This window comes from Pavona decussata, unplaced genomic scaffold (genome assembly GCF_977016875.1).
Source record: "Pavona decussata unplaced genomic scaffold, jaPavDecu1.1 SCAFFOLD_58, whole genome shotgun sequence".
Classification (NCBI taxonomy): Eukaryota; Metazoa; Cnidaria; class Anthozoa; order Scleractinia; family Agariciidae; genus Pavona; species Pavona decussata.
The window spans coordinates 1570001-1593337 of NW_028145480.1; the positions used below are offsets into that span (position 1 = coordinate 1570001).

The 23337-nt window shown below is 37.4% G+C and overlaps 2 protein-coding genes across 2 annotated transcripts; both read right to left on the reverse strand.

The window, feature by feature from the left end:
- Window positions 1-1892: 1892 nt before the first annotated feature.
- On the reverse strand, window positions 1893-5731 carry LOC146479564 (E3 ubiquitin-protein ligase TRIM45-like). Its single transcript, XM_085110398.1, has one exon. It carries the CDS (start codon window positions 5440-5442, stop codon window positions 3193-3195), a length of 2250 nt encoding a protein of 749 aa, XP_084966524.1. The 5' UTR covers window positions 5443-5731; the 3' UTR covers window positions 1893-3192.
- A 3666-nt stretch (window positions 5732-9397) lies between these two features.
- Window positions 9398-22193, reverse strand: LOC146479565 (CDK5 and ABL1 enzyme substrate 1-like). The gene is made up of 11 exons (XM_085110399.1): window positions 21673-22193; window positions 20447-20542; window positions 19209-19284; window positions 18506-18626; window positions 17524-17636; window positions 16490-16596; window positions 15959-15995; window positions 12256-12321; window positions 12077-12113; window positions 11122-11192; window positions 9398-9684 (listed from the first exon to the last, which is right to left on the reverse strand). The coding sequence occupies exons 1-11, from the start codon at window positions 22152-22154 to the stop codon at window positions 9547-9549; spliced, it is 1344 nt and encodes a 447-aa protein (XP_084966525.1). The 5' UTR covers window positions 22155-22193; the 3' UTR covers window positions 9398-9546.
- Between the last annotated feature and the right edge of the window lie 1144 nt (window positions 22194-23337).

The following is a 23337-nucleotide window of genomic DNA, read 5'->3' on the forward strand; positions in this document are numbered from 1 at the left end:
AATATTTTAGGTCGAGTTCGTGGCCTTGTTAAATGTTCTTCAAGCTGAAAATCACTAGAATATTGAAATCAGATTGGAGGGGACTGGAAAAGAGTGAGTTGCCATGGGAACCGAATTTTTATATCCGTAGGTGTATTGCCTTTAGAACTATTAGCCTGCCAGGTTTCAATGGTCTCTGCTGTAAATTGACTGAGATAGCTCTATTTATAATATTTGACCAAACTTCGGTTGAGTTTGTGACGTCATCAGTCCTCTCATTTACATATTTTACATATTTTTCAAACGTGAATATCTCCGGAACCAATGCAGATATTTAGAAATGGTAAACGGCGTTTTTAATCTTCCTAGAGCTCTATGTGATAAACCTTAAAATTCAAGAGGTAAAAATTTGATCATAGTAGCACTTTAAGTCAATTCTGTTGGATGACGCGCACCTCTCTCATGAAATATGCTCAAGTTGTTCCTTGTATTCCATGTTTTATATCCATTAAGCCCTGGTTAAACAGCGCATGACAGTCAATGGTAGTTGATGATAGTCGATGATAGTTAAAACTCGCGCGCTCGTTTGACCTCCAACTATCATGCGCTATCATTGATTATTAAAAACTGGATCATTGTATAATGCAATTCCAGACAAATGATCGGTTTAGCGGTCATGGTATAAGCCATAATACCATGCCCGAGAAATAGCGGCCATTAAATTGTCTTCTGGTTGCTCTTGCAAAGCGAAATCAGCCAGATCTAGCAATATTCTTTAATTGTTTTTAAAAAACAATTATTCCACTCGCGCTTGTTGGATATGAGATGATTATAGCCAAATAGCGACCATTAAAATGTCTTCTGGTTGTTCTTGCAAAGCAAAATTAGCAAGATCTTGCAATATTTTTTATTGTTTTTGATAAAACAATTATTCCACTCACGCTTTTTGGATATCTGAGATGTATCGCCTCATATTCAACGCGCGCTCTTGGAATGATTGTTAATTATCACCATCTATATATCAGTCACTTTGAGCGTGTTCAAATTCTTCATGACAGTTAGTGATAGTTTTCCCCGTTTGACCAAGCGCATGATAAGTCGATGATAGTTTTTAGGTCAGCTGTTTTCTCCACCACCGCGCTCTAGATTCATTTTCCGTTAGTTCTTCCAACAACTGAAGGAAAACGAAGCAGGCTGCCGCCCTATTTTGCCGTGAAAATTTATCCGTGCGAATTATATTATTCATTCTTTATTGCTCATTCGATAAGTTCAGCGGCTAAAGGGGTAAAAGTCTAAGACGAGGCTATTAAAAAGAGAAGATTAACCGGAGGAGGTTTTGAATTTTGTCCGCCATACTAAGTGCCGCTTTGGGAAAAGAAGAAACGTAAAGAGGACTTATGCAAATCACAAAGATTTCAGGACGGTGCCTCATACTACAGAGGTATGTTTGTGCGGTCCATGGCTATGCGGGAAAAAAAACAGATCTTATCAAGGAATATTGGAATCCAAAAGAAAAAACTGGGACAACTTAAACATTTTTAAAAATAATAAGCACTAATAATTCTAAAATGCATAGCAATGTATGGTATTTTCTTTTCAAATCGGGCCTTACCTATCTCTGAAAACATACGTGGTTGTTTCCAAATTTCCTTCTGGATTCCAATAGCCCTTACTCAAGATACGCTTTTTCTACATAGTCATAAACCACACAAAAATACTTTTTTATTATTAAGCATCGTCCTTAAGAAACCCGAGTTTTTCAGATCCTCTAGAGATGCGCAGATCGTATGCGCAGTAAGAAAAGGAGGCACTGTCCTAAAACGACCACGTTTGTTTCTTTTTGACAACATCTAAGACCTGCAAAATTAAGGGCTCTCAGATTAGTTGGAAAGTGGTTACAACATCAGTTAAAATCAGGTTTCCATCTTTAAAGGTTTATTTTGATTAAGCATTCAAACATTGGGTAAGTAAAGATTGAAAAACTGATTAGCACAATATATACACATTTTTCTACGTTTCCAACCTTAACAAACTAGAAAATTATCTGTGATAGAATACATTTTGCTCTTTCTTTTCAACTAAAGTTTTTCACCGCTACATTAATTAAAGCCTTCTACGCGGACGTTCTTTGGCTTGCCACGTCACGCAATCCTCGCCACAAACGTCCGCTTAAGAGATCGACTGCTGCCATTATCGACCGTTCACTTTGTTTTTTAAAATACAACCAGCATCCATCCATTGTTTTACAACTGACTAATCAGGAGTAAAAGTAGAAATCGTCACCCGATTCCAGCGACTGCGTGACGTGACGGGCGAAAGAGACTCGGATGTTGGAAGAGTGCGTGACGTAACGAGCAAAGTGTCTGCGTTGGAGACTACATTACAACTACAATAAAAGCACGAAAAAGGAAATTTCTTTTCACATCTCTACTTTCAATCGCTGTAAACTTGAATATGATCGACTCCAGTATGATCAAGTAATTAAGGAGGCTTTGTATTGTAAAACAAAAAAATTCCAATATTCGTATTTACACGTTTCTATGCCATCATTATGTACAAACAAATTAATTGAATTACGCAGTATATTTGACCACGGAATTGTCATAAAATAGGCTATATCGGAGTTGTTTATAGCCTCATTTTCAAAGCAGATCAATTGGAAAGACCTTCATGAAAAATTTTGTATTGACAAGTAAATACAAATTAATTTGATTGTTAATATTCAAGAATATATGAGCTATAAAAGCACGTCAATGTATACATTACCAACAAACAATGATACATTTAACAAAACTTATAATAGGAACTAGGAAATACATATAAAAACCGTTTAATACAAGAAAAATCTGTCTATTGAAACTTTGCTTAGTTCCATTCAGATCTGTCGGCTTCTTATTACAATTTTCAATTTCAATTAACTTTGAGTTTTCTCTGTGAAAACTAATCTAACCACGATACTCAAATACGTCATAGTTCAGAACACCTACAATTTAATTAAAAAGAGCTTTGATTGTTTTAACACTGAAATTACCTCAAATGAAACCTCGACTCTTTTAACTAGTAAAATAACACATTAAAAAGATAATGGTTTTAGCCTTAAAATCAGCAAAAATATATTTCTCACGAATTTCTTCTTCAAACTATACTGTTGACTTGTGGAACTGATTTTGAAACAAAGGTAAATCATGTAATATCGATCACAGTGAAATATGTTTATTCAAAAATCTGAACACGATTATTAGTTATGTCGGCTACAACTATCTTACCATCACTCAGTACCGCTGTAGAGACTGGTCTGTTAAACTCTCCAGTTTTACTGCCCTGTGTTCCAAACTTTGTTACAAACTTTCCGCTCAATTCGAACACCTGGATTCTATGATTCCCTGTATTACAAACCAACAGTTGTCCTGCCTTGTTCACTGACAGGCAACCAGGGGAATTGAACTCTCCGTCCCCATCACAATTATTTCCAAATTTAAACAGAAATTTTCCGTCCCTGTTAAAAACTTTTACACAATGATCACCTCTGTCTGACACTATAAGATAGTTCTCGTGTTGGATACAGTGAAAGGGTTTGATGAAAGAGCCCTCTGTACCAATTTTACGCAAAAGCTGGCCATCATATGAAAAGATCTTGATTAATTTGTTACCAGTATCAGCAACAATAATGTTGCCATCACTGTCAATAGACAAACCAAAAGGATCCTTAAGCTGGTGATCAAGATTTCCTTCTCCTCCAAACTGTGAAAGGTATTCACCCTGACCACTAAAGAGTTGAACGCGGTGGTTATTACCGTCCGCCACCATAATGTTGTCATTATGAAAACCTATACCAGCAGGCCAGTCAAACTCTCCCTGTTTAATACCTTTTCCACCAAAAGATCTTAAGTGGGTTCCATTACTACTAAAAACCTGGATCCTATGGCTACCAGTCTCAGTCACTACAATCTCATTTTTTTCATTCATTGCTACCCCCCAAGGCCTGCTAAACACTCCAGCAGACGAACCTTGTTGTCCAAAAGATAACACGGGTCTGAACTGTCTGGGTTTGGCTTTAACCTCAAAAGGACTACCACGAACATGTTCTCCATTTATTTTCACTGATGCCTGGCATGTTCCGGTTTCTTTGGCAAAGTACCCGATCTTGTAAGTGCCATCTTTGTTATCTTGTACTTGCGCTTTAGATGCACAGTCATGGCCTTGACGATTTGTGATTTCCACTGTTACGCAGTCACGCTCTTCGTAACATTGTTCTCCTTGAGCGTTCCTTCTTGTTACAACAATCTGCGCTTCAAGTCCAACAGTTGCTTCACGGATTCCTTTGCCTTCAGCAGTTGACTGTTCGTGAGATGTCTTTCTAATAAACTGAACGGAGCCAATTTCTCCAGTGTTTACATGATCAAAAAACTGTTGATGTTTCACGAAATGAAACTCGACCGCGGGAAAACTTCCGCCGTCACGGTCAGCTGTGTCGTCTTGGTCACCTTCCTCCTGAAATAGTTTGTCTACAAATTCGTTTGGCTGCATGATTTGAACGCTTGTGGTTCGTTTTAAAAGTATTTTGCTTTTCTCGATTGTTCTTTCGTGCATTTTTAATTCTTGTTCAATCTCTTGTCTTTGCATTCCAAGACGCTCGAGTGATTCTTTCACGTTGTTTTCCACGTCATCAAAGATTTTCATCCTTTTCGCTTCGATGACTGCAAATATACTGTCAACGAACTGCTGCACATCACTTTTCACTCTAGCGGCTTGTTCTTGAACTTTAACGCAGCTTTCATCGAGCAGAGCGATTTTATTCATCTTCTTCTGCGCTCTTCGTTGCTGAGATTCAATCGCTGCCTTGATTTTTAACTTGCGCTCATTTGCGGCTGATTCCAAAGGCTTCTTCGCGTGACCTTCGTGATCTGTTAAAGCACAGGTCGTACAAATAACAACTCCACAAACATTGCAAAAGAACTCTAATTCTTTCTTCTCGTGTCCTGGCTTTCCACACAATTCTGGCCGCTTTAAAATGTTCTCAAAGTCTTCATCTTGAAAGTCTTTCAAAGCCAGGACGTAATGTTCTTTGTAGGCTTTGATCACATTGTGGGAATTGATGCAGTCATTGCACCAAAAAGAGCAACACTGGAAACAGTAGTAGCTTTCTCCGCTTCTTTTGTCGCAATTTCCGCACTTCACGCCGCTTGTATTGCACTCTTTGATGGCCAACACATCCAACAAACTATTGAGACGGAAGTTTGTCGGCAAAGCGTTAAGATCACCGTCTCCAGGGATCCTGAAGTTCTGCCTACACTCTGGACATGAAATGGTTTCTCGAATTCCGCTCGTTTGTTGAATCCTTTGCAGGCAGTGAAGGCAAAAGCTGTGCAAACATGGCAGCTGTTTTGGATCAGTGAACTTGGTCATACACACAGAACAGGATACTTCTTCATGAAGATTGTGCAACAAGGTTTGAATATCCATGATTAATGTAGGAACTTAACAACGAAACTGTTTCGAGTTAATTGAACACACCTTAAAACAACCGAAGTCTTAAAAACAATGAAGCCTTGTGAATTGTGATCTTGTGATGTTTATGTCTCGTTTATCAGGACATTTAACCAATCAGAAAGCCTGTATTGAAGTGTTTTGACGTAGAAGGCCTTGATTCTAAGAAATACAAAACATCCTGGTTTTCTAAGATTTGCTAATAGTTGTCACGGACCGTAAGTGTGAAACTGCTCGTTGAAACACATGCCGCTCTGTTCTAATGTGATGTGTATAGAGTTCTCTTGTGCAGTCCGTAGTAAAGTAGTTGGCCTAATATTGACTTTTATTGCATCAACGCTGTTAAACTTTCAGGATTAAAAATGGCTGGACATCTGAGAATGTAGCCTGCGAACGCAGACGTATTTCCGGCTGTCGCTTTACAAATACGTCTGCGTTCGCAGGCTACTGAGAATGAGAATGTATTAATCAGTAAATGACACAGGCATACTCGTTAGTGGAAACCCGAATGACGCTAACTCGCCAAAATCGCTTCGAATCGGCTTGAAAAGCTGGTAAATGACAAAGAATAGAAGAAGAAACAAGGTAAGTTGACTTTATTGACAAAACACTGTTAGTTTCTACCATTTTACACAAGTCCGTTGTATTCCCGTACAAATCCTTATAATTCAACGGTTCTCTGATATTGAGCTTGGGCTGTCTGTGGTCCCATAGTCATAATCCACGCAAAAATTCCTTTGTATTTTCAGGTGCGGTCCCGCCGAATTTCTCGTATCATCCCATTCTGCGCAGAATGTATGCGCAGTAGCAAAAGGAGGGACCGTCAGATGGATAGCGAACGGAATGTATCAGCATCAACTAGAAAATACAAAAAGAGCATGCGCAGTGAAGGTGGATCACTTGTGTAAATGGCAAGCTTCCTTACCCTCCACTGTCACCATCTTTGATTGCCAGTAATTGGAGGCGAGGTTATCAATTCCAATACATTTCCTTATAATGTAACTATGTTGCGACAAGGTCGTCCGCTCAGTCTAAGAAATCAGCAAGACTGGTAACGAGTTTTGGCTGCTGACAGGCGAGTACTTTTTCTCTATTCCCGATAAAAGGAGGAATACAAATTGAAAGTTTAGCAAAACAATTCATGAATTGCAAGCCAGGGTTTATAAATTATCGAGCTCCTGGACTTCACTCTTCTTCCGTTACCATATTTGCGCATGAAAATTTAAAAAAAAACAATACAAATTTACCCATGAGCCGAAAATTAGCTTCAAGTTTGCCATAGTGCTAGTACCTCTATTTAACAGACAGCTGATCACAAACAAAACACCACTGGAAGCTTACTTTATTGAGAAAAAATAATTTTACTTTGTTGATAACTTCCAGTTTTACCTTTGTAACAAAGAATGTACAAATTAGTTTCATACCGATATTTACCAATCATTAACTTTAACTAATTTATTTACACTCCACAGTACCCTACACTGTGATTAACTTACCCCACCCCCCACCCCCTCACAAAAAACAGTGAGCTTTCAATGACCCGCATTATAAGTCAATAGATCGAGACAACTACATCTAAAAAGACGTGTTTATCAAGAAATGACAAGAACGAACGTGTTTATCCAAAAAGTTCACAATCGCTAGAATCACCTTTCAATATGAAGGCTAATTTCACAAAAGTGATAAACTGATACACTAAACGGACAAACTTAAACAGTAAACGGCCTGGTAAGATATCAATTTTTCGCGTTTGCAAATCCATTACTGAAATGGTGAAAATTTTGACGCTGTGAATGACGAAAGTGGTTTATTTCAGAAAGGAAAGTTTTATCATATTTGCAACAATTAGTAAAAACGTCTAAGAAACGACCAGGTTACATAAATAATTTTAAAATTTGTTTAAAAATTGAACTTGGGAATTCAGCGGTCATTGAATGAGAAATTCCAGTGGAAATTTTCCAAGTTGCAAAATGCAATACTTTAAAACCTTCCTTAGGTGTATAGCTATTTTACCTTCACTACAATTAACGCAAACAAACTGAAAGTACTTGGAATTACAATCGAACCGAACCTTGTGATACGCGACTTAGTTGTAAAACACATCAAAAATGACTTAAGGTCGCTACGCTTAGCTACGTGGTGGTCTAGAAACGGCACATTTTCGTGTACATCGCAGGTTATTCAAGGACGGTGCCTACTAATAAAGAAGTATTTTTGTGTGGTTTATGACCAAGGGGACTTGCTAAGTTCTACTTTCTCCGCATAGTTTTAAACCGCGCAAAAAATATCCCTGTATTAGTAGGCACCACCCATAGGAAACCCGAGTATCTCTAGATGCGTAGAACGTATGCGCAGTAACAAAAGTAGGCAACGTCTTTAAGCGAGGGTTTGAGTGAGCCGCGACTTATTTTTTCTCGTATAAACCGCCTTATCACTGAGTAAAAGGGAAGTATCACGGGGATTTTGATCTTTCATCATGAAAATGGTGCGACAACATCTGCACTTAGTAACAAAATAGTTCTATAACATCAAGAAAAAGAAATCAAAGGAATACTTGAAAGGAACAACCCATTGTTTGCTCCAGTGTATTTTGGGAACGAAAACGGGAAAACTTTAAAACAGTTAGCCTAACGTTTTTCAAGTTGCAGCCCATTCTGACCCGGTCCATCTGTGGACAGAGACACTCATCGATAGTCTTAGTACACTGGGGTGATAATTTACAACATATTTGAGCATTTGATAAAAGAAGACGTTTTGGAATTTTTTTATGTAATAGCAAATTCCCGTGATACTTCCCCTAAAATGTGATCAGTGTAACACAGTGTATTTTTTTCTGTCTTATCCCAATATCAAAAAAATATTAAAAAATACAATGGTCCTTACATTTCTTCAACAATAGAGCCTGGCAACTCAGTGTTTACTACAGTCAGAATTCAGTTCCCGTCGAAACATTAAATGTTGCAAAATGCACTACAGCAAACTTTCCTTTGGTGTTTAACAATTGTACAGTCGATTACAATTAATGCAGAGGCGGAAATCGAGCCCATTGTAAACACAACTGGAACAAAACTTTTCTACAATGTGGCAAGTGTAACGTTTAAATTTCTTAAACCAATGAGCTCTTGGTCAAAGTGTTAGTTGATATCAATACTACTTCTCAAACTCATGAATAATAATTATTCATGAAGAGACAACAAAGAAAATCACTACCGTGTAGGAGGTTTCGAGAAGTGATCTTAATTATGAATCATAAAATTTGGTGAACTTTAGCTTTGAATTTCTCCAAGAAATATTAATGGTTTGAGAAGCTATATAACACACTTGAAAGAGTGTTTCATCCGATGTCAAACATATCGAATTTGGTTAACCCTTAGCCCTAACAGAGCCGGATCAGCATCAAATTTTTCCTTGTAATATCAATGCTTATTCAACCCTTGAGGTGATGAGAATTATGGATATGATGACCCAAGATGAATTTTCTTGATATTTTAATAACTTCTTCCCAGCACTTTTATAAGAAAGGTATGGGGGCAAGATAGGAGAATTTGTTCTTTGATATTAGGAGTTAAAGGACTAAAAACTTGGCTGCACCTTGTTATCAACCCAGTTCTCGGTGTTAAATTGATTACCATCTCCAAAATATCTCTTAGACGGACTCCACCTGGTAAAAGGAAGCGAGGAAGACGGACTTGGGTTTAATTTGGGGCGAGGCCCAACATGTTGCCAAGGACAGGACCAAAAGAAAAGCAATTGACACAGCTTTACGTCTTACCAGGGATGCAGAGTGTTGAGTATTTTAAAAGCCTTAGTGTTTGGAAATCGGATGGTACACTCTTCCTTGTATTTGATAGCCTGTGAACAGGCTCCCAAGTGGGGGAAGTATAGGGTGAAGACAAAAATCAAGCCAGCCGATTTTCCTTTTTGCCCCATACCCAACTCAGGAGCCTGTTCACAGGCTGGTGTTTGATAGAATACTTCATAAATATTACGCGTAACCAATTGTTACCCCGCTTCTTAAAATAATATATTTATAGATTTTTTTTTTCATTTTAACTTTACCAAACAGATTCATTGTTAGATTTATTCTGTCTCCAGTCGTTTAACATGTGGCAGGACCTCCCACTGTGGGACATGAAGATCAAACTCAAGGGCTACCACAGCTTGAAACTCGAACTTGAGGAGTTCTTTTACTGATATGCGAAGCTTGTCCTCGATTGCCTACAAAAAAAGGCTATACACCTAAGTATTGCTCATTCCAAAGTTTACACATTGCTCAAATAACTGTGCCATATGAAGAAATGAACCCGGTCCATCGTCAGAAAGATTGCACAAAAATTAGTAAGTTTACCAAGTTTGGTTATGTTTCGTTGCATAGTAACTATGCTGTGACCTTTCAAAGGTCGCCTAAATTCCATACAAATGTCTCTAATTCTGAGATGGCATCCCCCAAATCCATACAAGCCTTCTACGGGGTTGCAATCTAACGACAGAACCTCAAACTTGGTAAAATGACTAATTTTAATGTGATCTTTGTTGTGATGGACTAAAATTTCTGATTGAAATAAAAAATTTAAAAACTCGTCCCAGTCTCCATTAGAGCAATACAGCGAGAACAGCACATGGGCAGCTCTGATACAAAAGCACAAAAGCAGAAAAAAGTCTTATTCAGGTGGTCAGGAAGATTGAAAAGAATCCAAGCTTTTTGGGCTTCCTCACTCTACAAGGTTCATACATCAACTGTTGCTGAATTTCTATACTTACTACAAAATGGCTATAATATTATGGATATCAGTAGGGCTGTATCCACCCCACCCCTGTTACCCACTTGTAATTTGTCATGTTATATTTTGTCTCTTGTGTGTGCACAGAAGCCAAGGATACAAATAAGCTCTTGACTATACCAACCTTATTTACAATTCATTTAATAGTTGTTACAGACATCCATTTTCAAAGAGGACAGAGTAATTGATTTTCACATACAGTATTTATCATTTCCAAGCGAATTCAAATCATTTGGTCATTCCATGTTTAAAGAAATACATCTAAGATTAGTTCTACAAAATTAATAGGTATGTTAAAAGGATTGAGTGATTGTTATGAGGAAACAAAATTATAAATAAAGTTAAACTTGCTGGTGGGCGATACTTATGAACACATTATGAACATGTAAACTCCTTTTATTCTAACAGTATCGTTGTCAAGTGTTGGAGGTTTTGTGGTTGAAATTATTGTGAAAAATGTGAGAAAAAAAGCACTGGTTGTAAGCATTTCTCACAAGAAATAATCATAACGCACGAAGAGAAGACAAAGAAAATCACTACCGTGAAGGAGATTTAGAAATGTGATCTTAATGACCATAACATTTGTGAACTGACTTTTGCTTTTAATTCCTCCCAAAAATTATTAACGGGTTTGAGAATTATATCAAACACCTTGAAGGTTAAAAAAACACGCGGCTGCACAGGTCTGTTTTATCGACCCATTTCTCAATGTTTGTAACCCCTGACTATACACTCGCTCTCATGTTTGACATAATACATTTAATACTCAAGTGCTTCATCCCACTCAACACCTTAAAGTGGTTTAAAAAAAACATGCTTTTTTCAACCCACTTCCCGGTGTTTGGAAATCGGATGAAACACTCAGCTTCCTTACCTCAATAAGCTCTTTAACTTTGTCTCTTTTCATGTCGTCATTGAATTTTGCTGCCAATAACAAACAGGAACCTGAAAGTAAATAAACACATCAGCAATATTACATCAGATGAAAATTCTTTAACACAAATTAACGATGAGGAAAGATCTGGCCTACATACAAATTCCTCTATGTTACAGTATTATATATGTATTCCAATTTCCAAAAAAATTAATTACGGTGGAAGTGAAATGTATGAAATACCATATTTTTAAACAGTGGACAAAAGAATACAATTAATGAGAGTCCATCAGTTAGGTGTGCGAATTAAGCAGTAGTCAAGTCAAGTCAAGTCAAGTCAATTTATTTAATTCACACGAATATTACAAAGTTGATTATTTTTTAAAACTAGGTCGCAAATGTTAGTATGCTGTAAAAAGAACACCTGAGAAAAATCAACTGGAAGGATTCAAAATTAATGACCTCTTTGACAAAAGTATTGGTACAGCACTAAACTGGTGTAGAGAGTTGTCCTCTGTGAAAACAGCATACATACTGTACATGTACCAGCTGAACTATCAAGCTTACTTGGCTTGATAGCTCAATTTGTACAGCACTATATATACTGGTATGGAGAGGACATGGGTTTGTCCTCTGTGATAACAGTATAGTGCTGTACCAACTGAGCTATCAAGTCACCTGGCTTGATAGCTCAGTTGGCACAGCACTGCACTGGAAAGGACATGGGTTTGAATCTCATTTAAGCCAACTTTTTCTCAGGCTTTCTTTCTCCCCATTCTTTTCGTGGGTTCGCTGCTCGTTTTCATGGCCACCAAATCCCAACGAAATCACCAGCTACGCAGGCTATCAAAAGAAGGGAAGAAATTGTCTGGTATGTGATCTTTTCCAGTTACAACTGGATTACAATGACGCTCAACAACTGCAGTGTTCACTACGGAATGAAACAGAACCTCACCTGCCAGCAGTTTTCTGTTCGCTTTACTAATTTTCTCCTGTAAATTCAAATAAACAAATTTGTCTCAGAGAAGATAAAGCCTTTCATCCTGTGTCACAGTTATGCAAACTACATGTAATGTAAACAGGAAAGCTGAACAGTATTCGGACAACATTCTTCTAACAAAGAATTAATATTACCTTCAGAATTAGTTTTTCAAAATAGACAAATGCATACGCCACTGTTGATGGATCCAGCAGACACTCCTAATGAAACAGGAAATAAAATCTGAGACTACTCTACAGATATGTAGCTCATGAAAAGCAATTCACACAGCCAGTGCTCAATTATTAAAGGAAGTCGATTTATAATAGGATTTTGTTTAAATTTCATGAACTTAATACAACAACAACAACGAACTATGACTATGATTATCAAAATACATGTAGGCTAGTTGGGTGCCTGTTAAAGTTAATTTACATTTAATTTGTTTGGTCACGTAAATTTACACATTTTTGAAGAAAGCTGATTGTAACATATTTAACATATTTTTCTAACAACAGAAATTATTTTCTGGGGACAAAAGATAACAGTTCATTTCAGGGTTTTTATTACCGTACATGAATTATAATATTACAAATTGCAACGTTAACCCTATCCAGCCTGGGGTAAATCTCGGTAAATTATATTAATTTTAAAATAATGCAAACACTATCAAACTTTGTGCCTTTTTTATTTTTATATGGCACAATAAAGAGTTTTTGATATAATAATTGAAGAGCTGAGAGCATAACCGACTTATGTCGCATTTTAGCCCAGTTTTTGCTTTTGCTCGGATTTGTCCCAATTTTTGCTCTCCCTGGTTTTGAAAACATTTCGCGGTTTTACAATCGTGTACAAAAGTCCTTGAGAAAACCAAACACCAACAGCGCAAAAACCACTTGCTTACTATTTCTCTCTTGTTAATTCTAGCACAGAACTTGACTTCTCTCTCCCACTCCCTCCCCCTATGCAATGACAACCGAAAACAAATGTAGAAACCACTCACTTACTGTTTCTCTCTTCTTAATTCTACCACAGTTATTTCTTCCTCCCACCTCCCCCCCTCCTCCCCCTTATGCAATGTTGACTTGGAAGGTGATGCTTGCCAGGAGACTGTTCGTGACCCAGAAAACAACATTGAGTTGGGGGGGTGGGGGGTGGGGGGGGGAATGTGGTGGTTTCCTTGTTTACTAGTGAACGTGCTTGGAAGGGTAATGTTGTTAGAGATGTTGTCCACGTCGTACTTGTCGGTTAAGAGGACTCGGACTGCGCGTTCTTGTTGTAAGGTAATCGTGCGTATTTGGGAAGTGGAAACATTGGAATGTAAGTTACGGCTTTTGGTCAGCCAAGTCCTATGGTGCATATTTTTGCTTTGTGCATTAACGAAGTCAAGAAAGTTACTCTTTTTAGCCGTAGATTAAGTGTGGCGCTTTAGCGTGATTTCAGCAAAATGCTAGTTCCAATTTTGTGTTTTCCTTTCGGGGCGATAAAATAACCAACTAAGAGCATAACGAACTTCAAGCAACACTGTCACATTATTTCATTAAGATGGTTGTAACTTTTCACTAAACCGTAAAGGAAAATAACTGCATTTCATACAAAGATCGGTCTCTTGAAAGCCAGTAAAGCCGTAAGTCACGCAGTGCGTGACATAGAACTTGTTTTCTTTCCATGCGTAATAGTTCTCACCCTTAGTTCTCGCTTATTCAAATCGTGTTGCAGGAAAGGAAATGGCTTGTTTTGAGATAAACTTTTCTCTCAATGAAAAACTGATTTGTTGCCCTTCTATTCTACCCCTTTTGATCACAGCAAAAGTGCGTCTTAGTACTTTGGCAACAGTTCTCACCCATAATTTTCGCAGTAAAGAAACTAATTGAATTTTGAATTATTTTTACGTCATGGGGTGAGAACTGTTGGAAAATAGATGTCCTCTGTGAAACACCTTTAGGAAAGCATTTCAACATGGCGATCTAATGATAAACAAAGCATTTACACGCTGCCAAAGGTAACACATTGCCAACGAACATATATAAATGACTTTTTAGTGGTGAGAACTGTGGCCGAGAAATGTGCGGACAATTTGATGACGTATAATTTGTATCTGTGGTGCGTTTCTTACATTCCTGTCACGCACATAGTAGTTTGTAACAATCAAATAAAAGTGTAACAGAATTCTTTTCGTTTCTCCCGCGAGAAAGACCGCTTTCATGTGCCGTGCTTCAAAGACAACAAGTTTATATTTAATACAAATATTAATACTCAATGCATTGTCCTTTTGGTCATCCATAGTGACTATAAAGTTATCGATTTTTCTTTAGAAGATGATAACAATTCCCAATTGCATTAATATGAAACACAAATCGGCGGAAAAAATTCTGGACAATGTTTTTCAATCGAATTAAAGTTCACATGCAAAAATTCGGACAAATCCGAGCAAACCCGAAAAAAAGGCTGAAATTCGACATAAGTCGGTTATGCTCCCAGCCCTTCAATTTATTGGCCATGTTACACCAATGATGTTTCCTTGGCAACAAAATTTTGACAGCCTGTTTTTTGGGGCTTTGCCCTCATCAACTATCATGTGTTAGTATAAATCTACTAGTGTTCTATCACGAATGCCGTTCTCTGATAGGCTACGCTACTCGCTATCTGTTTAACAATTAGATTATGAGCTCGAGATTTCTATCGCGTGATAGTTGATGAGGGCGAAGCCCGAATCAACCATCACGCATAGAAATCGAGAGCGAATAATCTAATTGTTTTAGTATAAATCTACTAGTCGTTCAAAACTAAACAAGTAAATTATCTATTTCCTCATCGCAGACACTTCGAAAACGCGAAGAAGCGGGCGCCATTTTGTTGAAAATCGCTACTCACTATCTATCACAGAATAGATAGCGAGTAGCGTAGCCAATCAGAGAACGGCATTCGTGATAGAACACTAGTAGATTTATACTAATCTATGATAGATAGTGAGTAGTGGTTTTCAACAAAATGGCGGCCGCTTCGTTGCGTTTTCGAAGTGTCTGCGATGAGGATATAGATAATTTACTTGTTTAGTTTGGAACGACTAGTAGATTTTTTACTAAAACAATTAGATTATTCACTCTCAATTTCTATGCATGATGGCTGATTCGGGCTGGGCCCTCATCAGCTATCACACGATAGAAATCTCGAGCTCATAATTTAATTGTTACATAGAAATCTTGAGCTCATAATCTAAAAAGGGAATTAATCTTACATAGAAATGTCATTGGCTGTTTTCATGCTAGAGACGTTAAAGTCGTCTAGACGCATTTATTGCTGAGACGTTAAAGTTGTCTGTTAAGTGCGTCTAAATGGCGCACTTAACTAAGGACGTTAAAGTCGTCAGACGTTAAATGCGTCTGTCTTATTTACCGTTTTTATGCTAGATGTTAAAGTCATCTCGAGATGACTTTAACGTCTCAGACGACTTTAATGTCTATAGCATAAAAATGGCCATTAAATTTTCAAATTAGGTGGCAAATGTTTTTGTGACCCCAGTTTCAATATCCAAAAAGAAAAAAAAAATGGGATCAAAACACTGGTTTTGGATAACAGTGGTGACTTTTTTTCCAAGAAGGGACTGGGGTGTGTGTTACAAGAAACACCTTAACTTCTGTGAAAAATGATTTTTTTTACATACATTGTATGGCTAAGAATGAATATAATCTTTAGCATTAGCTATAACTGCAGATTTTGCCATCAAACGCAATAAAATTGATTGAAAGTTTGATGCTCTAACCACTACAGTACACCTTTACTTAAAACAAGTTACAAGAGTAACAAAGTTCAAATCTCTTCAAGTTTCAAAGTTCTATTTTTATTGAGAAGCCTTACCTGTGTTGTAGCTATTTTCATAATATCTTTTTTCAGGCTACAAAGAATAAAGAAATAAAAAAATTAAGAGAAAGTGGATAATCTGGAATTGAAGTGTTTTTACAACTACATGTAACACTGAAGTTAAAGTTGAAATCTCAACATGACAAAAACATTAACAATGAAGTATTAATAACATATGATAGCAAGGTTTTCAGTTGACTGTCAAAAGTAATTGTTGTTGCTTTGGTTTTTCTTTACTGTGCTCTGATTGGTTGATTAAACTTGCACCACGTTATTAACCAATGAGAAACAAAACCAAAACCAATCATGACTTGCCCACATGTGTTTTCCCATGCTTGGCGCGCTGGTTACATGTATTTTCTTTGAAAATTTCTGATTGGTTCATTGTAGTGTCTACATCTCTCATGATTGGCCAGTGTAATCACTTTGGTTTTGGTTTAATGACTGCTTACTCAATTAGAAACCGCTCTATGCTTGGTGACTACATTACACAACTTACATGTAAGGTGAATATCTCAAGTACAATACCTTCTTAGTTTAGTGAGTGTAATATTGAGGTTAGGAAACTTTTCCCTGAATTGTTCATTGAGGTCCTTTTTCAGTTCAGAGGGCTTTGCATAAGCAACCATGGACACCTGAGGATATGGACCAAAGCCAAGAAAGGCATCAGGTAACATTTACTTATGAAGCAGGTATGGTAATTAAAAATGCTGAGCCATTTATAATTATCATGTTTAAATAAAGTTGATTGATTGATTGATTGATTGAAATCATCATCGTCATCATCACCACCTGGTTAAGACACATCCACTTGAGCCAGACAAATGACACTGATTTGGGGATTATTCTTTACTCAAATAATTACTCCCATCATTATTTAATTAACTTTTTTAATTGTTAACCACCAAATATAACCTACTTAATTGTAAAAAAATAAAGGGAAATGGCGAGGAAGCCCAAAGAAACCATAAGGCTTAAATTATTGCCATAATGATGGGCATTATCACCATTACCACGACCATAACAATCATCCTTCTAGTCATCATCACTATCATAACCGCCATCACCACCGCCATCACTACTGTCATTATCATCATCACCATCATCAAATGTAATCATTATACTTTGAATAGTCAAAAAACAGCACTCATATCAAGTTTGCAAACCTTCTAATTCAAAGAGCTAACCCATGAAAAATTAACAATAATAATATTGGTTCATACGTTCACACGGGAAGTTTGGAGAGCATGAAAGACGCATAAAAGTTGCTCGAGGAGCAGCCGAGAGCAACTCTAGCTTCTTGAGTGCTCTCCAAACTTCCCGTGTGCCTCATATCATGATGAATGCACAGCTGACACATGAAACAATAATTATTGTTTTATAACATCTTCAATGCAAAGAAAAAATTTTTCTCGAGGCATTTGTTTGCTGACGTTATCAGCATGCACAATGGGAATATGAAGCACGCATCCGCGAGTGAATTTATTACACAAATTTACTAGCTACAGTATGTTATAATTTCTTTTATTGCCACAAAACATATGGACATACACTATACATACCAGGTAAGAAGCAAGGTTGAGAACCTTTCTATGGCGACCTGATGTCAATTCAGGATCATCTAGTAGATGTGGATCATATACACTGAGTGAGGTTAACCCACCATCAGGACTCTCTTTAACATTGCAAAATGAAAAGATTAAAAAAAATAACATTAATTAACATCAAACATTTATCAATAAATAAAAGTTACTGGGTAGTACTGCAAGCTGTTTCCGTGTTTCTTTTTATTATGCGGTACAACAATTTTCTAGCTTTTGAGTGTGAATAAAAATTAATCCTATAGTGGCTATTCAAGTCACAGAGCATTAATATGTTGTAGTGTATATCAGTGATACTGTTCATTCAAGGTTTTTAAAAGTTACGAAATCTAGCCATCATCTGTCCCATGACCGAGCTAGTAAGAGGCATGGGTCTATTCCTTACTTGACGTCACAAACTGATTTGCATTGTATTAAGTCTTTGTGAAAATGCATGCAAAGCAGTTTTTGACGTCATGTAAGGAATAGACCCATGCCCCCTACAAGCTCGGTCATGGGAAAGATGATGGCTAGATTACGTAACTTTTACAGCTTATAAAAAGTCAAGATTTAGTTGAAAAAAGGCACAAAAGAGCTCAATGCGTTTCGAACAGGTGCAAAGATTTATTTAAGCAAAACAATTTTTGGGGGGTTATGTGCACTTTAATGTTTGAGTCTTTGGATGAAATCCTAAAGTGCAACAATGTATTGAAATGAAAGTGACAGAGTACAGTTACTTTCCTGTGGTGCAAATTTTATTATGCTGTACAAGGTGGCACTAACTTGTCAGTCTCTGTATCATTATCTACATTGTGTAAGTGCCAGGTATTGTGTGGTTACAGCCTGTAGTTTTTGCTGGTGACATTCATTTTGTCTGATTGGAACTTTCAAAAAACACTTACTAACAAATAAATTAGTCAAAATACATTTGTACTTTCTTGACACTCATAGCAACAAGCATTACCTAGAGCAGTTGGCCCTGGATCCACCTGTATTGGCAATGGAGTACCAACCCCTCGACTGGGGGGTCCATCATTCCATCCAAATGGGTAAGTTGATGTAAGGAATGATCTGTATGATACAGTCTGCAAATAAATTAATAAAAACAGCTTGAAACAGGAAGCTAACAAATTAAAACAGCTGATTCCTAACAGTTCATGGGCTTATTTCTGGAAGGCTTATATTTATCAGGAGAAAAAAATAGTGCCAGAGATTTGGACTAGTATTTTGGGTAAAGTGTTTCAAAAACTTGAAATTTTACATAATCTTCCAGTCTGCTGCACTCTACAATAATACTAGTCTCCTACTTAGCCGTTTTTAGGGAGGAACATTGCGTGACAACACTAAGAATGACTGCATAGGTGACTACAATAATCCCTGTTATAAAGCAACATATCTTGAATTCTTAGGGGGTAAAAAAATCTATTCTTCAAGATCCAGAAGAACAATGGAAAGGAAACTACTTTAAGCTAGTGTTACAGGAGAAGATAACAGTAGTTCATGGATGGCACGTCTTCACGAATTGAGCATGATTATTATTATTGTATGGTTTTTATTTTCTAATGTTCCAGATCGTGGTTAGTAATGAAACAAAGAAACAGGAATGCAAAAAAATAAACCAAAATTTCCATAGAAAAAAAAACAAACCTAAGTCAAACAATCAATACCTTGTCTGCTGATCCTAGCTCTACTCCTTCTATCCCAACAAACTGATTTGGTGCTACTGCTGATGTTTTCCTCACACTGCAATTATAATAGAATTTTAACTGACTTGAAATTAAAAATTATAAGACATTGGAGCAATGTTTCCTGAAGGAATTCAAAGCCACATGCAAAAACTCTGACAGTGAATCTGAGCTAACACAACATTTGAAACACAATCTGAAATGTGCAGTCCCAGAAAATATCCATACTCCCCCCACGGAAGGTTTTTTGTTTTGCACCCCCCTTCCCCCAGGAAATTCCAGTTTAGTTTCATACTTTGCTTCTAAAATTTTGGCTTTTAAGACCCCCATCCCCCTAGGAATTTCCGATGACCTTCCATGGGGTGGGTATCGATTTTTTTCTGGAACTGCACAATGCACTCTGCAAAAAGAATCTATTTGTTAAGTACATGGTGGGTTTTGTGTTTGAGTCTTCCAACTGAAACCCTAACAAGTATTATTTGCCTTTACAGTCCCATTTAATGATAACACATTTATAACTGATCATTTCAGTGATCAGAGGCTATTGATGACTAACGTATAGTGGTTTTTAAAGTACTGGTCAGATTCACTAGGCTCAGATTTTTTGCATGTAACTTTCAATTCTTTTTTCTATTATTTAATTATTTTTATTATTTATTTGAGACACCACACACGTTACAAAAAAAAAAAAAAACGAAATATGAGCGGAATAAAAAATATCATAGTGATGAGGAAGCTTAGGAGAAACCACAGGGCTTATAGAATGAGGCTTTCTCGTTGCAGTGCTGTTACATACATGTTTATGTTTAAAGACTGTGAAACAGTTGATACAATTACAGTTGAGCCAATCATAAAATGAATAGATGGAAAATGATCAATAAACAATAATATTGTGAGAAAAAAATAGCATGCAAGGTTAACTGCATAGGCACATGCAATTCCCTTTAGGAAATGTTGCCTCGATGTTTTATCTGATGCTTTGCACTTCGTTTTGTGATCAAAACGGAAATCTTGCCTACAATTAGTTATTATGGGTTTTCACTCCAAACAAACCACAAATGAGCAAACAGATCTTGGGGCAACATTTTCTAATGGAATTGAGGAGCACATGCAAAACAACTACTGGCAAATCAGAGCCATTGAAACAACAACAACAACAAAATAAAAAGCACCATAGGTTGCCCCTAGCAAAAAATTATTACTAAACATTGTCATGTCACCTCATTCCTTCCTGGCCTGCTTCTTGGTTCTCCTTATGGTATTTGAGGACAGAGAAGGTAACCAGTGGAGCCTTGTGGCTTGAACACAACAGTATCCTGCAAAACACCAAATATGTTTACTTACTTATTTCACAATAATTATGGTCAAACAAGCAATGCATATGCAGATCCCAGTGCAAAATACAGACAAAAGTAGGGGTGCAAAAAATAATACATAATTTCTCCCATGAAACAATACATGTATGTACCTTGATACACAGCATGATATAGTGAATGATATTGTGTGCCCTTTGGGTGTATCGTCCAGGAAATAACTGATACTCCCCCCCATTGAAGGTCATTGGAAATTCCTAGGGGGACGGGGGTCTTGAAAGTCATAATTTTAGAAGCAAAGTATGAAGCTAAACTGGAATTTCCTGGGGGTATGGGGGATGCAAAACAAAAAAACCTTCTGTGGGGGGAGTATGGATATTTCCTGGAATTGCACAATATCCATACTCCCCCGATTGAAGGTTACTGGAAATTCTGAAGGGGAGGGGGACCTCTAAAACTAAAATTTTAGTTTTAAGAAAAGCATGGTAAAGTGGGATCTACAGAGGGGTCAGAGAGGGGTGGTTTGTAACAAAAAAATCTCTGGTGGGGGGAGTATGGATATATCCTGGAACCACTCATCGCATGTCACAATTGAGACTTCTAACAAGGCAACTACTGCAAATAAAACCACTTTTTTGTAAATAAGGGATTTGTGAACATGCAGATGAAATTTGAAGATAATGATCTGCAACATCCAGGTCCAAGGTTTTATACTGTAGGATGTGCATGCGTCAGTACGCACAGGTAACTTCAAAGATCATACTGCATGCCAGTAAATGCCTTTGGACACACGAGATCTCGTTGAGGTCTGCTCTACTCTATACTTTACAGACTGGCTCAGATTTCCAGAGTCTGAACAGATTTGTTTGCAGATTCTATGACTGAAAATCAAGAGAAAATAGGCAAGATTTACCTCACCAGGCTAAGAGGTTCGAAACTTATGATGAGTGCTATTTATATTAAGACTGCGTGGCAATGTTTTTTCTTCAATTAAATAATTAATGTACTGGAGATACTTCTTCATCAAACCTTAATTTTTGTGACACCACAAGAGAATGGTACAATGATTGTGGTAAAAGCGAAATTGCAGGCCAATTTCCCTCAACTATTAAATTTCTCGTTACTTATATTACCTTTTGTCAGTTGCTCGTCTCTTGTGATGAAACGAAGAGCCTGTAAGACACGATATTCTGTGTTTGCTGCGAATACTTCCACTTGTGGAAGACGAATCGGTTGATTCAGACATTGAAACGCTTCTTCTTATAACCACAGATCTTTCTTGTTGCTTTCTTTCAGAGAAAGCGTCCGTATCGCTGCGTTGTCTGTGCATAACCTTTACATTAACGTTTCTAGCGCTAATGTTCGCCTCGTCACCTTCCGAGGTGCCAGGTTCAGAAATTGAATGCAGCAATGTTCGCCTCTGCGAAAGAGAGTCGACATTTCCCGTTACATTTTCATGGCTTCTCTTCACCATGTTCTTCTCGGTTTGGAATCCATTTACTGGGTGGTTTCTTACAATGTTTCCGTCAAGTGAAATGTTTGAGAGGAAAGCACAAGCCGAAGCTATTCGTCTTGACCTTCTTTTACTAGGACGGCCAGCTGTAACAGCCGCCATCTTGGCGGTTGTTGACAAGTTGCTCCCAGCCCACCGGAGGTGGGTGAATAAACACAAATCATACTCAGTCCTCCCCTGATAGGGAGTCCTCTACTCACCCCTCGTCGTTTTCCGAAAAAATGAGAAAAAAAACGTTATGCTGAACTCCGACTAAAAAAAAAAAAAAAAAAGGTAAAAGGAAAAGGTAGAAGTCGTCACTTCACAGACGATTTGTCTGTTTTATACATACGTACCGTAATGGACTTGATCGACGGCTTTCGTTTTAACTGAAAATACTGTCTAATTCAATTAGGTTAAATTAGGGTTTTAGGGAGTTTGGAAAGTAATATATCAAACACGAGGAACAGTGTTTCCTCCGGTTTCCAAACACCGAGAAGTAGGTTGTAAAAACGAGGCGCAGCCGCTAGCCGAGTTTTTTTAAACCAACTTCGAGGTATTTGGAAATAGGAGGAAACACTCTTTCGAGGGTTTGATATAGCCTCTCAAACCCTGCCTCCTTCACGGTATTGATTGCTTTGTTTTGGCTTGATGAATTATTAATGAGTTTGAGAAGCAGATTTCAAACAGATGCATGGATGTCACTTCACTTCACTTATTTATTTGATGTAAGCTCATTCATTAAAATTGAAATGTATCACTTGGTTCTGATCACCTTTTGGCCAATGTCAGGGATACCAAGTCTCATGCACGCAGCCAAGTCATTTACTCAAAATCTCATTCTTAAAATATTCCAACTTGCGTCGTTGAAAATTAAATAGTTACACTTCAGTTGAACAGATCGTTGGATATGCTCACCGTCACAGCAGAACGACAACAGAACTAGACTCTAGGTACAAGATTAGAGTCGATCTTACATCTCATTTTATCACAACTCATTTTTGGTGAGTGAACTTGATGGTTTAAATACAACAATTGCTCGCTCAGAATGAAGGAAATGGCATCTCTGCAAAATGAAAATGAGAAATCTTCCGAGGGGGGAAGGGGGATTGCATGCCTCTGGATCCCCTAGAAGTTTGGCCCAGTTGGCCCGTGGCAAATCAATTTCTCACTCCATGCAAACCAATCCATCTATGCAGTTTGGTCTTTTCTTAAATGAAGTCGTCATCACTTTCCACCGTGTCAGCTTAGGAAAACACCTTTTAGACGTACTATGCATCCTTTAAGTGTCAGTATCATAGCCTAA

What these genes read in the sequence shown, in the direction of transcription:
- LOC146479564 (XM_085110398.1), bottom strand. Translation starts at nt 5,442, where the DNA reads ATGGATATTCAAACCTTGTTGCACAATCTTCATGAAGAAGTATCCTGT.
- LOC146479565 (XM_085110399.1), bottom strand. Translation starts at nt 22,154, where the DNA reads ATGGCGGCTGTTACAGCTGGCCGTCCTAGTAAAAGAAGGTCAAGACGA. An exon ending in TCCAGGGCCAACTGCTCTAG is followed by an intron (nt 17,637 to 18,505) that starts GTAATGCTTGTT and finishes GCAATGTTAAAG; the next exon opens with AGAGTCCTGATGGTGGGTTA. An exon ending in ACACTCACTAAACTAAGAAG is followed by an intron (nt 15,996 to 16,489) that starts GTATTGTACTTG and finishes TATTCTTTGTAG; the next exon opens with CCTGAAAAAAGATATTATGA.